At 49.4% G+C, this 14,922-nt stretch overlaps 1 protein-coding gene across 2 annotated transcripts in view; it reads left to right on the forward strand.

Moving 5' to 3' along the window:
* The window catches only part of KIF2C (kinesin family member 2C), a 1,247,488-nt gene that overhangs the window by 570,642 nt on the left and 661,924 nt on the right, over positions 1 to 14,922 (forward strand). For both annotated transcript variants that reach the window (XM_086952306.1, XM_086952307.1), the window contains one exon: positions 6 to 96. In XM_086952306.1, coding sequence (XP_086808432.1) covers positions 6 to 96 — 91 coding nt within the window. The remainder of the gene's footprint in view (positions 1 to 5; positions 97 to 14,922) is intronic.

A 14,922-nucleotide genomic window follows, 5' to 3' on the forward strand; every position in this document is an offset into this window, starting at 1 on the left:
CATAGGTTCACTGCCCGGCCTCTTGTACAGAGCATCTTTGAGGGAGGAAAGGCAACATGCTTTGCTTATGGCCAAACGGGAAGTGGAAAGACTCATGTAAGTATTTGTGCATCTGTAAATGTCATCTGTCTTATCGGGGGCTATGCCTGCACTATTGCAATCATAATTTATTTTATTCTAATACTGACTTGCCATGCACCCAAGAACTGTCATGTAGTTAAGAGGGCCTAGATCTCCTAAAACACATCTCTGCAGGATTACATACCCTATTCATAGAGAGCCAGTCTGTGTGCAGAGTAATTCATTTGTATGTGGACTGCATAATGGAATGCATGTTCCTAAATTGGCATCAAAGTGTTCAGATGAGACTAAGGTTGAGTGGTGTGCAAGTCGCCAATGTTACGCTTACCGAATATTTGTTTTACATTACTTAGTTTGATTCAGTTAGCATGAAAAATATTTTTGAAATGGAGTGAAACATTGGACTATAAGCCAAAGGAAAAATGTAGAATTTTAGAAAAATACCTGTAGCGTTCTTTTAAACAAAGCACAGTTATGGGTACATATCAGATAGACTACTAGCTGCAGACTTCATTCACGTCGAATTATCTCCAGGCGTGAGACTGGATCCAGAATTTTTTTGCCACTGCATCCCTGCGCACTGGGGTCGGGCGACATCACGAGACTCAGCCTAGGCGTCGTCCGCGCAGAGGAGGTCAACAAGGTCACATAAGCCCCAAACCCAGCGCACCTACGTCAGTTGTTTCCTCTTTCGCCTGCAACGCAGATCCGGTCTTGCTGCGGGTCTGTTTAGGCCCTTTTTTCTTACCTATTGTCTTCTGTCTTGGTGCAACAGTGTGCGAATGCCTTCGGGCTTCAAAACTTGCACATCGTGTGGACGTCTTATGTCGGCGACGGACCCTCATCTCATTTGTATATGGAGTTTGGGGTAGGATCACTGCACCACTGATTGTGAGGGGTGGTAACAGTTGAAGCCGAAATCTCAGCGGGAGAGCTGAAAAACTTATATCGGCACGTCTCTCAAGGTCAAACTCCTCCCCTCGATCAGCCTCCGGAGACTGCTTCAGATATGGCCGTGGTTGTCTTCCTTCTCTGATGTCGCGAGAGCGTCGCTCCTCGGTGGGTAAGTGTCGCAGTTTGTGCCCGGGGTCTAGTGTTCGGCCTTCCGGGGGCATGGACTCTCCGTGGGTGATAAAGCCCTGCGTTTTGGCCTCCTATCCACCGTTTCCCGGTGCTGAGGCGTCGAGAGGCCAGATGGAGACATACGCGGCGGCTTTGCAGGTCTCGCTGGCGTCTCCTCCTCCTGGGGCGTCGGCAGATCCCTTACCTCGCGCGGGGCCGACTGCCCCGGCAGATTCAGATCAAGACATGGAGGATGTTGTGCTGTTGGTCCTGCCACTCTGGGGGTCCCTCCTTCAGGCCACAGCACCTCTGCCTTGCCGCAAACTTCTGCGGGAGTAGCAGGGCTTGGGCTGCATCCCCGAGCCCTGCTCGGTCCTCTAGACAGGCGAAGGCCTTGTCCAAAGCAGAGCTGACGCTGCCACGATGCCTGCTTCGGGTGGCGCCACAGGTGTCGGTGACCTCTCCTCGTCCTGCTCTGAGTCGAGGTGGGCTGGGGACTTCTCGTCCCTCCCCCGTGGGCGGCTGCCTCTTTTGGAGGACGAGTCTGAGGTTGATTCGTCCCTGGCTCCGCCGCATGCGTCGCCGGACCGCCTTCGCAACATTCTGGGCTGGCCGATTGCTTTGTGTCACTCCCCCGATCCCTCTTGCTTCTCCACGCAGGCAGCTGCCTCGGCGGAGGTCGAGTCGGTGCCGTTCCGGCGCCTCCTCTTGGCCACTTCGGCTATGGCCCCACTCCAGTCCCAGACGCGTTGTGAATTGGAGAAGCCCTATCCAGTGCTGGCGTCCTGCCTCGGGGTGCGGACTCTACGGCTCCACACAGAGGTCGCGCTGTGGATTAGTCTTTGGATGCTCCCTCTTCTCCGGAGGCTGGCTGCATATTGGTATCCTCTTCCCTGGAGACTTGCAGTCATGTGGTGTCTTTTTCACAGTCGTCGAAGGGTTGCTCCCCACCTTTTCTGAGGCCGAGCAGCAGGCCCCCCATTCTTCAGTACCTTCTGGCTTCCAGGTCTGGCCTTAGCCCGTCCTGCTTGGCTTAGGGGACGGCCGCTTTAGTCTGCAGCTGTAGACCACAAAGGAGCTGCTTTGTTCTACGCTGCGCCTTACGGAGGTGGGTGCGGCCTTTGCTTACAGTGCCCACGGCGGTGGGCATTTTGTGCATGGGGGACCCGATTGCTCATTTTCCGCCGGACCATCTCTTTGAGGTTCTCCACCAGGGCTCTGGTGGGAGGGAGATCTTGCTCCCCTTTGAGGGTTCGCTCCTTTATTCCCTGACGGAGTTTGGAGGCGTCCCACCTCAGGGGACCCGGTGTCTATACACCATCTGTACCGACACCTTCCGGCATCGCGTGACCCGGCGTTCTTCTCCCTCCACCCCTCTGCTGCCAGTCCACTTTTGTGGACCGCTTTTCCCGTGTTGGCTGCTGGACGGCCCTTGTTGCCTGTGTGTGTTTTGGCTGGAATAGTTAGACTTGGCCCTGAAATTAGGCCCTCTGTTTTTCTTTGGGCTGATGTCTAGCCTTTCACTGGGCTGTTTTTTCCCTGGGATAATTTTGCTTTCTCCTCTGCTGCTGAAGTTCTTCCAAAGAGGGTTCCCGTGTTTTGGGACTTATCGTACCCTACTGGGGTAGTTGTAGCTGTTCTATAGCAATGTTCTGCTGGGGAGTACTGGTTGCCTTTGGTGCCTGTTATACATGGCGTTTCTGTATGTTGCTATTGCTTCTTGAGGCTGTGTGCATGACCCTTGTAGTAATGGGTCCGGGCATTTCCTCTCCTTCCTGCTCTTGTGCTGAGAGCTGGGATGGTTGTGTCCTTCTTGCGGCTTCTGCTTTAGCTGCCGTTCTGGTTGGCCTGTTGCCTTCCCGCTGGGTGGGCTTGTCTTTCCTTGGTTTCCTTGGTCCCTGTAGGCTTCTTCTGGTTCTTCTGCCTGTCCTGGTGTTTGGTGGAAGTTCTGTTGCCTTTTGGGGTGGAGTGGGGTGCTTCTGCCTTTCCGGCCTTGCCCTTGGTATATCTGTAGGGAGTGTGCGGGCCCCTTCACTCTTCCTGGTGGGGTCCCTTCGCAGGCCCTCCTTCCTAGGGTATCTATTGTACGTGAAGTAGTCAGCAGCTAGTATTCTCTTCCAGATGTACGAGTTACTTACTTTCAGTATCGATGTATCTAGTAGAGACGATACTAGCCGCATGTTTCTTCACAGCCCGCCCTTCCTCCCAGTACTGCAAGGACCCCTGGACTGGTTTTTGGTACTCTCCTCCCGGTTGGGGGGGGGCATGTCCTCTGGGAGTACCTTTTTCTCTTGACGGTGGCTGCGTCTGGTTGGTGTTCTCTTTGGTTCCTGGAAGTTGGGGTTTGGGTGCTCTTATGCCCAGCTGCTCGGGCTGCTCCAGGTTTTGGGGGGGGGGGGTTGCCTCCAATCTCTACCCTTCCTCCCTCTTACTGCTAAGAGTCCTGGCCCCTCTGCCTCCTCAGTTGGGGTCCCTTGGTCGTCCTTACCCCTGTTTCTTCCAGGGTGGGTGCCCTCGATGTTGGTTCCTGCCTGTTGGGACTGGGGTTGTTCCTTGTTTCGGGGTTTGGGTTAGAGGCCTGCTACATGTCTTGAGTATTTACACAGGTTCCCTGTCTCTGGGTTAGAGGGGGGTGGCTCCCTATGTATTGGCAGGGTGGTTGCTCTGTTCTTTCTCTCCCTGCCCTTGGACACTGTGGTGTTGCACGGTTTCCTATGGGGTCTCTTCCCTTTTTGTATACTCTTTTGCACACTGTTCCCACGCTCCCACAGTTTGTTTTGGTGGCTCCACGTTGTGGTGTGGGAAAGTTCTCTGAAGAAAACTGACGTAGGTGCGCCGGGGTGGGGCTTATGTGACCTCATGTACGCGGAGATGCCTGGGCAGAGTCGCGTGATGTCGTCACGCCCCCGGCGTGAAGGGATACTGTGACAAAAAGTTTCCTGATCCAGTCTCACGCCTGGGGATAACTCTACGTGAAGGAATCTGCGGCGAGAATCTTCTCTACCAGATACGTTGTTACCGAAGGTAAGTAACTCGTACAATAAGACCTAAAACCCCTGAAATCTGCCTGATAATAATTTGAGCGCCTGTTATGAAATTGCTCATCAAATACAATGCTTATGATCTCACACATGACCTATAACAATACAAATTACATTGATGGCAGAACTGGTGATATTACATACCACCTTAGTGTTGACATAGCTGGTGCCACGAACTATGTAGCATCTATACTCGTGTTTGGAAAAGTTACAGGGGTGTGGAATTTATTTAATATGTAGATGTCCATGGGGCAGGTTGCTTCATAAATCTACTTTTCCTGTAATAAAATCCACTTGTCACTATGGTGCCATGTAGTGGGGTGACAAATTATGGCAGCAATCTCATTATGTAAGATCTCTGATATAGCCTCTCTGATTATGCCAGGGCTCATACCATAGTAATGTTTGATTGTCCCAGTATTGGAACTTTCATAGATTCCCATGCTTTGTATCATTCCCAGTCTTCAGAATGGGAGCCTCTGTAAATAGAAAATACCTTAGTAGTAAGCACAAAGTGAAAAAATAGGCCTAGGCACATCTCATTTTGTAGCTTATCCACCTCTTTTTGTAAAAGAGACCAAATTCTTGCAGCAGCCAATCAGAGCAGCCTCACCCCATAGAACCTTCCTGAGAGAGCCTCAGATTTTCTACCGCACGTTGTGCAAGGGAGCCTCCATTGAGCTCTGCTCATTTTTCTTCAATTCTTAGTATATTTTCTTCAACTTGTGTCTATTTTTTTGTCATGTCTGACAAGGAGAAGAAAGCACTTTTCAGAGCCTGTGCTACTTGCTCAAAAAAGAGGTTGTTTGTCGAGGACTAACATGAAGACTGCATATACTGCTTGTATCCGGATCATAAAGCCATGGACTGCAAGATTTGAAGAACCTTCTCCACCAAGACCTTGAGGGACAGAGAGGGACGTCTCCTCACTTGGCTACAGAAAATAAAAGACCGCAAAGAACTTATATCTTCTGACAGTGAGGGCTCCTCGTCGATGGCGTCATCAAAAAGGTCGAAAAAGAGAGGTAAGTCTCCCCCTTCTACTTCTGACGAGCCCCTTGTCAAGGCCATGCCAGGGACCTCTGATAGGTCTTGTAGGCCTGCTTCCCAAAAATCTCCTCACCACGGTGAAAAGGAGAGGCAGGGATAACTTGAGGAGTCGCAACCCTCAAAGGCGAAGAAGGTTGTCCCTGTGACTTCACCACCCTCTGACAGGGATAGAGTGGTGAAAAAGCCTTCTACTACGACTCAGGAGGTAGTCTCAGACAAGAAACTGCGTTCATCGATGGTGAAAACCACAGGTACGCCACTATTTCGATTAAAAAAAACTTGTCTGTGAAATTAGCCTCGTCGGGCTCGTCGACGACAGCACCTGCGCCGTCGACTATGTTTAAGACGCCTGATGCCTGTTCGTCGTCGACGAAAATGACTTTCTCCACGTTGACTACTATGACGACGAGAGTCGCTTCGACCATGTAGACGACACCTGTGACCTTGTATTCAAGGGGTTATATGTGGTAAAACAGCTGGCTTCACATGCTACCATTAGGATAGCTGGTCTATAAAGTTAACTTGCAACCAATCACCATAAGGGTTGTTTGGACTGATACAAGGTGATCACTAGAACTAGTGAGCATCATATATCAAGCCAACTTCTCGCAGTGACTTTGTTACTATTTGTGTATTACTGTATTTCTGTTCTTCGTCGAAGATGTCGTCGAAGAAGACTGGGTTTAAGCAGGGCGGTTCGTGTGCCTGGATGATGTCTGACAGATCCTCACGACGACTGTTTGTGGTGTCTGGGTTCAGACCATGATGTCAAAGGCTGTCGATCCTGCTTTAAGATGAACCCTAAGGCATTACGAGAACGAGAGGCTTAATTTCTGCTGGCAAAGGTGAAAGGTAAAGAAGCCAAGAGATCTTCGAGATCAAGGTCTAGGCGCTCGATCGAAGCGGAAGTCACGATCGAAGTCGAGATCGAGGGCCAGGTCAGAGTCTGCATCGAGGTCGGCTTCGGGACATGCTTCTGGTTCCTCGAAGAAAAAACACAAGAGGAAGAAGCATAGTTCAAGGCATCATTCTGGGTCATCAGACTCGAAGAGGAAGTCTTCTCGAAGACATAAGGATTTTGTGTCTCCTTCTCCTGTTTGTGAGCCTGAAGGTGGTGCTTCGTTTGTACTATCTCGAGAGAAATCTCCGGATCCGGAGCTGGAACCGAATCCGGATTCGTGTCGGTCTTCGGAGCATGAAGACGACGTTGAGATCTCTCTGGTACCGACTCCGGTGGATAACCCAGAGGGTCAAGAGGAGCCGTATCCGGAGCAGCCTCCTTTGGAGCAGCCATTGGGTTCGTACTCTCCTTTCCTGGTCCTGGTCAGGACCCATCGCATTTTCTTAATGCCATGTTTGGCGTATATGCAAGGGCAATGTACCCCTCTGGAGCACCTGCGGGTCCCATGGGTCCATTGTCGTACAACTTGGGTGTCCCTCAAGCATATGCTCCGGCGCCTTTTCTGACGTTTATGCCAACTCCATATCCACCTTGGCTCGGTACGGTGCCGCCGAGGTAATCGACTCCGCACACGGCTTCGCTGGCTCTGGAGCGACCTCTGGATTTGGATCGGGGTTCGACGACTGTTCCGGCTTCCCATCCTCCAACTATTCCGGTTCCTCGTTCAACGCCGGCTCCGACTCCGTCGGAGTCATTACCGGATCAGACGACTTTGGTTCGTATGGAGTGGTTGAGGCGTAGAGCCCAACGTCTCCTGGAGGAGAAGGAATATGAGGACCCTGATGTAGAGGAAGGAGAACTTCAGGAGCAGGAGGATTTTTTTGTAGATAGTGAAAGTGATCTAGAACTTTCTCCAGAATGGGGGTTGCCTGCAGTTTCGGATGCACCCTAAAAGGATGTGGCGCCATACCATGTGCTGCTAAATTTGACTTTACCTACAGTGGAGTTCAAATCTAATATCCTCATGGAGGTATTACATTCGCCTTCTTCAGTTGAGCTGACTCTGCCGTTCAGAGGCTGTGACAGAACCAATTTTGGAAGTCTGGAAGAAACCATTATCTGCTCCTGCGGTGTCCAGATCAGTGGCGAGGCGATATAGGGTGGCACCTGGTGACCCTGAGTTCTTGACTTCCCATCCTTCGCCAGAGAGTCTGGTGGTGCAAGCCGCTTGTTCGAACTGGTCAGCAGGCTCTTTTCCCCAAGTACCTGGAGATAAAGACTCAAAGAAATTGGATCAAACTGCTAAAAAGGTTTTCTCATCGGGTAGCATGGCTCTTAAGTCTACGAATGCTACTTGCCTGCTGGGCAGATACTTGCATGCCTTAATGGATTTGGTTAAACAATTGTCATCGACGCTTCCAGAGGAAGATAGAAAGAACTTTATTGAGGTTGTCTCTGACGCTCAGGCAGCAGCCAGTCAGGTGATTCAAAGTGGCATGGACACGGCAGACTCTGTGGCCAGGATAATGGGTTCTTCAGTGGCCACTAGAAGAGCCGCTTGGCTAAAACCTTCTGAGTTTTCAGCAGACGTTCAGGCTGCTCTTATGGATTTGCCTTTTGACGGTACTGACCTCTTTGGAAAGAAAGTGGATGTAGCATTGGAGAGGTTCAAAGACAGCCGGGGCGATGGCTAGATCTTTGGGCCTGCAAACTAGTGTCTCTTCCACCAGGAAGTACAGGGGCTTTGGGAGGTTAACTTTTCGTCCCTATAAGCAATGCCAGCAACAACAGAACCCTTTGTATAAGTCATACAGAGGTAGACAAAGGGGTCGTACCCGTGGACGTCAGGCCTCCTCCTCCTCTACTTCCTCCTCTAATACCCACCCCCCACCTACATCAGCAAAGCATCCCTAGATCCACCATTCCGGATCATGCAGGTCCGGTAGGGGGGTCAGCTTACTCATTTTCTACGGGATTGGGAATCTGTTACATCAGATCTTTGGGTTCTCAATCTCGTAGAAAATGGGTATGCACTTCCTTTTCAGGAGTTCCCTCCCAATTACCCTCCTTGCCAAGGTTATTGTTCGGAGGACCACCTGCTTCTCCTGCAGGAAGAGGTCCTGGCACTGTTTCGAAAAGGTGCGATAGAGGTGGTTCCGGAGCAGGAGAGGGGTCAGGGGTGCTACTCCCGGTATTTCCTGATCCCCAAAAAGGATGGCAGATTTCGACCAATCCTGGATCTCAGGATCTTGAACATGTATCTGAAACAAGAAAAGTTCAAGATGCTCACTCTTGCGCAGGTTCTTCAAGCGCTGTTGGAAGAAGAATGGATGGTGTCGATCGACTTGCAGGATCCTTATTTCCACATTCCCATCCTGAAATCGCACAGGAAGTATCTCCGTTTTACGGTGGGGTTGCAACACTACCAGTTTGCGGTCCTTCCGTTTGGACTTATTACTGCGCCTCGAGTTTTCACCAAGGTGATGGCAGTGGTGGCAGCACAGCTCAGGAGGTCGGGGATACCTGTATTCCCGTATCTGGACGACTAGCTGATCAAAGCGGAGTCGCCAGAGAAGGTGCTCAGTCATATGCAAGAGACAACTCGGTTGTTGCACAGGTTGGGTTTTTCGATAAATGTACCCAAGTCTCACCTGGTGCCCTTCCAGCGCAACCTGTTCAAAGGTTTAATACTTGACACTACTGTATGTCGTGCATTCCCTCCTCCTCAAAGGATTCGCGACATACAGGAAATTATTCCTTTATTCTACAATGGAGCGGTTGTTCCAGTCCTAAAGGTCCTTCGTCTGCTCGGTCTGAAGGCTTCTTGCATTCTGTTGGTCAACCACGCGCGCTGGCACATGAGGGCACTCCAGTTGTGCCTCCGCAAGCAGTGGTATCAGCACAACGGAGATCTGAGTCAGTGAGGATCTCCAGAGAAACTGCAGCGGATTTGTTATGGTGGAGCGTGGAGGGCAATCTGTCTCAAGGAAAGCCTTTTCATCTTCCTCCTTCGGTGGCCACAGTGATAACGGATGCATCCACTCTAGGGTGGGGTGCTCATCGGGGGATCTGGAGGTCAAAGGTCTTTGGTCTCCAGAGGAAATGTTGCTTCACATCAACCTTTTTGAGTTGCGGGCGATACATCTGGCTCTCAAGGCCTTCCTCCCTTCGCGGTCAGTCGGTTCATGTCCTGACGGACAACACAACCGCGATGTGGTATGTCAACAAGCAGGGAGGAGTAGGGTCACAGTGTCTCTGCAGAGAGGCTCTGCGTCTCTGGTTCTGGGTTCAGGACCACCAGATTTGTCTGATGGCAAATCTGGCCGGAGTTCTGAATGTACGTGCAACCATTCTCTGTCGGCAGTTCTCTGCCGATCACGAGTGGAGGCTCCATCCGGAGGTTGTTCACGACATCTTTCAGATGTGGGGGACTCCTTGGGTGGACCGGTTCGCCACTCGTGAGAATGCTTACTGCTTGTTATTCTGTAGTCTCCAGTATCCGATGCAAGGAGCTTTGGGAGGCGCGTCTCAGTTGAGTTGGGGAAGTCAACTCCTTTACGGGTTTCCTCCCATATCGTTGATTCCTCTGGTTCTGAGGAAGATTCACAAAGACCGGGCCCAAGTCATATTGGTCGCCCCGGATTGGCCAAGAAGGGTGTGGTACACAGATCTACTCCAACTCTCCTCTCACCCGCTGCTCCGTCTACCTATCAGGGCAGATCTCCTCTCTCAGATGGAGGGCCAGGTTCTAAACCCCCACCTCCCACCTCCAGACATTACACCTTAATGCCTGGAGATTGAACGGGGCAACCTGAATTCCTTTTCTCTCCCTCACGATGTGGTGGATGTCATTCTTTCGGCCAGGCGTGACTCCACCAAGTCCATCTTTTCGTATAGGTGGTCTAAATTTGTGGTTTGGTGTAGGGAGAAGGCTATTGACCCTTTGAGGGCTCACTTGTCCGATATTTTGCAGTTTGCTCTGTCTTTGGCGCAGCAAGGATTTGCTGTTGCCACAGTCAAAGGTTACCTTTCGGCGTTGCCGGCATTTCTCTGTTTGCCGGATCAGCCGGGGGGTGTGGAATTTAATGAAATATGTACATGTCCATGGGACAAGTAGCTTCATAAATCTACTTGTCTTGTAACAAAATCCACGTGTCCCTTTAATGCCACACAGTGCACCGTAAAATAATGGCAGCAATCTCATAGAAAAGCTGTGATAATAGCCTATCTGGTTAATGGGGTTTTTCACCAGCTCTTCTGTAATCTTTTCCCATACCGAGAAAGGTTGTATATTTACCCCTGACAATGGCAGAAGTAAAGTTTCTTCCAGGGCTGGGAAAAATGTGGTTGGAGAAAAAGTGAACTTGTATACACAACAAATTTCCCCTGGATCATTCATCTTTGCTCATGCTAAAATGCAATTCACAAATATTTTCTACGATTACGGTTTCCTGGCCTACTTAAGGAAATTCATGTGAATTCATGAAAAACATAAATCAACATGAGCAGAAGGACCTTTATCATGAGTGCACTTTTGTGACTTTCTTTAATATTTAAGCCCCTAATTCAATCTGAGTTAACCAAGGCCTTTTTGTTTTTATTAAAATGCTTTCTCTTCCTATCGGCTCGCTTCATTGTGTGTGACAGCATTCTGCTCTTCAACAAAGTAGTTTTGTTCAGTGCCAGGAATTTCTATGGCAATGTGGCCTTTATGAGACCAAATACTGGCTGTCTAGAAAGAACGCGCTGGCAAACCGCACCATGCCTACCTGATAGTCCCCAGGTAGAGAAAGGAGCATAGTGCAGGCCAAGTCAGTAACCTGAAAATTGAAATACCCCCCACTTTGATACAATGCTCTTATGCCACCAAGCAAACGAAAAAAGTCATTGGAATCCTCTCCAGAATTGCTCTTTCATCTAAGCATCTATCCACCCACCCAGCCATCCATTCATCTACTCTCACACCCATTAATCCACCTTTTCATTCAGCCATCCTCTTTCACCCTCACCCATCCACTCATCCATCCCTTCATTCACCCTTGCAGTTATTCATCCATTCTTTCACACATCCATCCTTACATCCATCATTTCACTCATTCATCCATGATATATCATCCACCCTTTCACTCCACCCACTCATCCATATACCTATCCATCCTTTAACTCATTCATCCATGCATCTATCATCCACTATTTCACTCATTCATCCATGCATCTATCCATCCACCCTATGACTCAATTTCAAATCCATTATCGGCTTGTCTGCGGAACTGCAAACTGTAGAGGCCTAGAAAACTCCACCGCTGCTGTAGTTGCTATGACAGTGTGTTCAAAATGTCCCTGGTGCGTGCACAAACTGAGATGAGAGGCCTAGTGCAAGGACAGAAATGGGGTGGCCCTAGGCCTGCATAAAAGCCTCATGGAGAAACTAATGAGCTTTAATGTAAGCCCTTGATGACGTAAGATATGAGAGGCCAAGGGGAGCGGGTCAGGGCTGTCAGAGCTGTAGAGGGTGGTGGGGTGGGGTTAGTAGGTTCAGGCACCAGGTGAAACACAAGGTGTACAGGAAAGGTAAAGTGCAAAGAAGGGGATGGAGGGGGCACGAGCTGCATGAGAAGGGAAAGCAAAGTGAGTTGAAAAAGCAAAGTGAGTTGAAGATGAGCAGGGAGCTTGGGGCCGTATGAGACCCAAGAGTGGAACAGAGATTAAAAGGCAGGGGTCATACAGTTAAAGTCAGAGCAAGGGGCCAAGAGGCAGATACGGCAGCCTCTTGCATGCCAGTGCTGTGAGTGTTCTGGAGCTGCAGAAGCACAATGTTTGTCTCATGCTCTAAAAGAAAATAAAAAGAACCTGGGGGGCTGGGAGCCACACGAGCCTATTGAGCTGGCTGCAACTTTGCGCTCTCTTTATCATGTTGTTCTTCTGCTCTGGGGAAATGAAAGTGCTGGCCCCCAGCTTTTGCATTGACCCTTACACTGCCAATAAACTGCTCAGTTACTGATTAACTTGACTGTGACCAACAGGGTTGAACAGCAGTGTTTCGGATTACATAAGACTGTCTACTTGTCCTTTAGACAAAATACAAATTAAAACCTCTTGCCCTCCTAAGAAATCTAGATGTCTCAGGCGTCGGGAGATAGGAATTCCCCACCCCTGAACCGTCTCTTTTTAAATCTGCAGTGGTTTTGAGGTTTCTGAAGGGCCTCACTAATAAGTTCCCTCCTTCTCCATTTATCGTGCCACAATGGGACTTAAATCTTATCTTAACATTCTTGATGGGTTCTCCCTTCGAACCCTTGCACAAGTGTCCCATGAGGCTTTTGTCTTTAAGACGGTGTTCCTAGTCACGATCACCTCGGCAAGGAGGGTAAGGGAGCTTCAAGCTCTTAGTTCTAAGCCCCCATTCCTGACCATTCATGCTGATCGAATGGTTCTTAGGACCAGGGCTGCTTTTCTGCCTAAGGTGGTAACTCCCTTCCATCTAGGACAGTCCATTACCCTTCCCACCTTCTATCCTCCCCCTCACCCTTCCAAGGAGGAAGAGACTGCACCGTCTGGACCCTAAGAGGGCGGTGTCCTTTTATCTTGATAGAACAAGAGACTTTCGAGTGGATGACCAGCTGTTTGTTGATTTTGCTGGCTGCCGGAAGGGTAGAGCGGTGCACAAGCGCACACTTTCCAGGTGGATAATTCTCTGCATCAAGATCTGCTACTCTCTGGCGGGTAAGGACCCTCCTGAGGGTATAAGAGCTCATTCTACCAGGGCAAGGTCTGCTACTTCTGCATTGTCTAGAGGTGTACCTGTTGAGGACATTTGTAGAGCCGCGACTTGGTCTTCCCTCCACACTTACGCGAAGTGAGGAGGGACGGCCACTTTGCACATTCTGTCCTCCAAGATTTCTTGATATAGCAGGGTGGACACCCTCCTCAGGGAGTGGGAACTGCTGTGGGACTCTATTCACATGGTGAGGAATCCACTGGCAGATGTATCTGTCAGAAGAACAAGTTACTTACCTTCGGTAACGCTTTTTCTGGTAGTTAGAGTATACAGTGTCTGCCTGTAGATTCCTCACTGACCCACCCGTTTCCCCATTGTCCACTCTGCTTTACCTATGCACATTTTTGTTTATTTATGTATGTCTGAAATGTGTTTTCTTACCTTTGCTACACACTGTGTATAATTTTGAAATGTATGTCCTGTGTACAATGTATTTGTATATATCTGCTGTCATTTGGTCCGTCCGGGTGCCTCGAAGGCACGAAAAAAGGGCGGAACTGATGCCATAACGCCGACATAGGCCTAATATGGGGTCGGTGACGTCAGAAGATGTCGCACACGATGCCGTGCTCCTATGTAGTCGTCCACGCCGGCGTGCTACAAAGAATTTTCCGAACGTTGCTGACGCAAGGGGGATATTCACAAGGTGAGGAATCCACAGGCAGATACTGTATCTACCAGAAAAAACGTTACCGAAGGTAAGTAACTTGTTCATTTGGGATATGACACGGATGAAAACCAAAATGGACACCCTCAAGGCAGTCTGCTTAGTGATACCCAGGAAATGGAGGAAATCTGTCCGGCCGTGTCAACGCAGTTTCTATTCATGAAGGTGTCCATCCTCTCAATGCAATTCTAGCCGTCAGCAAAGCGGTGCGCAGCAATAGCACCATCGGTCCCGATCAGTCATACCAACAAGGCAGCTTAGAGGGAGGTCTACCCAACACCTTGCTCAAGGAGACAGCATTCTGGATCGAAGCCCTGAATTACTTCCCCCTATTGTTTCCCACTCCGGTGGGGAGAAGCACATGACAGTACCTGGCAGATTAAAAGAATATAACACAAGATACACCTGTGCTGAATATTGTTTCAAAATGAATATTGTTTGTGGATCGTCAGTCCTCCACCTTATACCTCTGAAACCATCCAGTTGCCAACTCCTCTTACGAACGGAGGTCAACATCCTTTTGCGAAAGCTAGCATGTAACCATTCCCTCACAAACAACGAACAAGCCTTTTTTCCAGGTACTTTCTAGTTCAGAAGAAAGACTAGAACGAAATCGGACCCATTCTCGACCTTAAAACAGCCAACAAGTGGATTCAGCATGAAAAATTCCAGATGCTGGCATTCACCAAATTTACCCCCGGTTACACCAGGGTGATTGGCTTTGTTCCATTGATCTATAAGATGCATACTTTAAATACTAATTGAGGTTCATAGTGGGGCAGGACCATTAGGAGTACCAAGTCCGCCCATTTGGTCTGAAGTTAGCACAGAGTACGTTCAAGTACATTACAGTAGTGGCTGCCCGTCTCCGGACTAAAAATATTAGTCTACCCATACCGGGATGATCGGTTATTCAAGGCATCCACGTCTCAAAGCTCAGCTTCATTACAATTGGACTTGGGATCTCCTGCAGAGGTAAGGACTCCCAATCAACCACAGCTAGTCTCTGTCCCAGTTCAAACTCTGCACTATCTTAGAACCTCTGTCGACTCTACAAAGGCAATAGTGTGACTTTTGGGGGGAGATGCTTATCAATCCTTTTGAAAAGTCAAGCTCCGATGAAAGCTTCCAGATAACATCGAACCATATCCTCCCTTGGTTTGGTGGCTTGCTGCATCTTCTCACGCCGAATGCCCTTCTCCACAGGAGACCTACAGGAATGAATTGTGGACCAATGGGACCAACTGACAGGCAATTGGGAAGACAGGATACAATTATTCCTCCATGCGAAGCTGTCCCTCAAATGGTGGTGCTCTCCAGCCAATCTTCATTTCATCAGGAG

This window comes from Lissotriton vulgaris, chromosome 1_1 (assembly GCF_964263255.1).
Source record: "Lissotriton vulgaris chromosome 1_1, aLisVul1.2, whole genome shotgun sequence".
Classification (NCBI taxonomy): Eukaryota; Metazoa; Chordata; class Amphibia; order Caudata; family Salamandridae; genus Lissotriton; species Lissotriton vulgaris.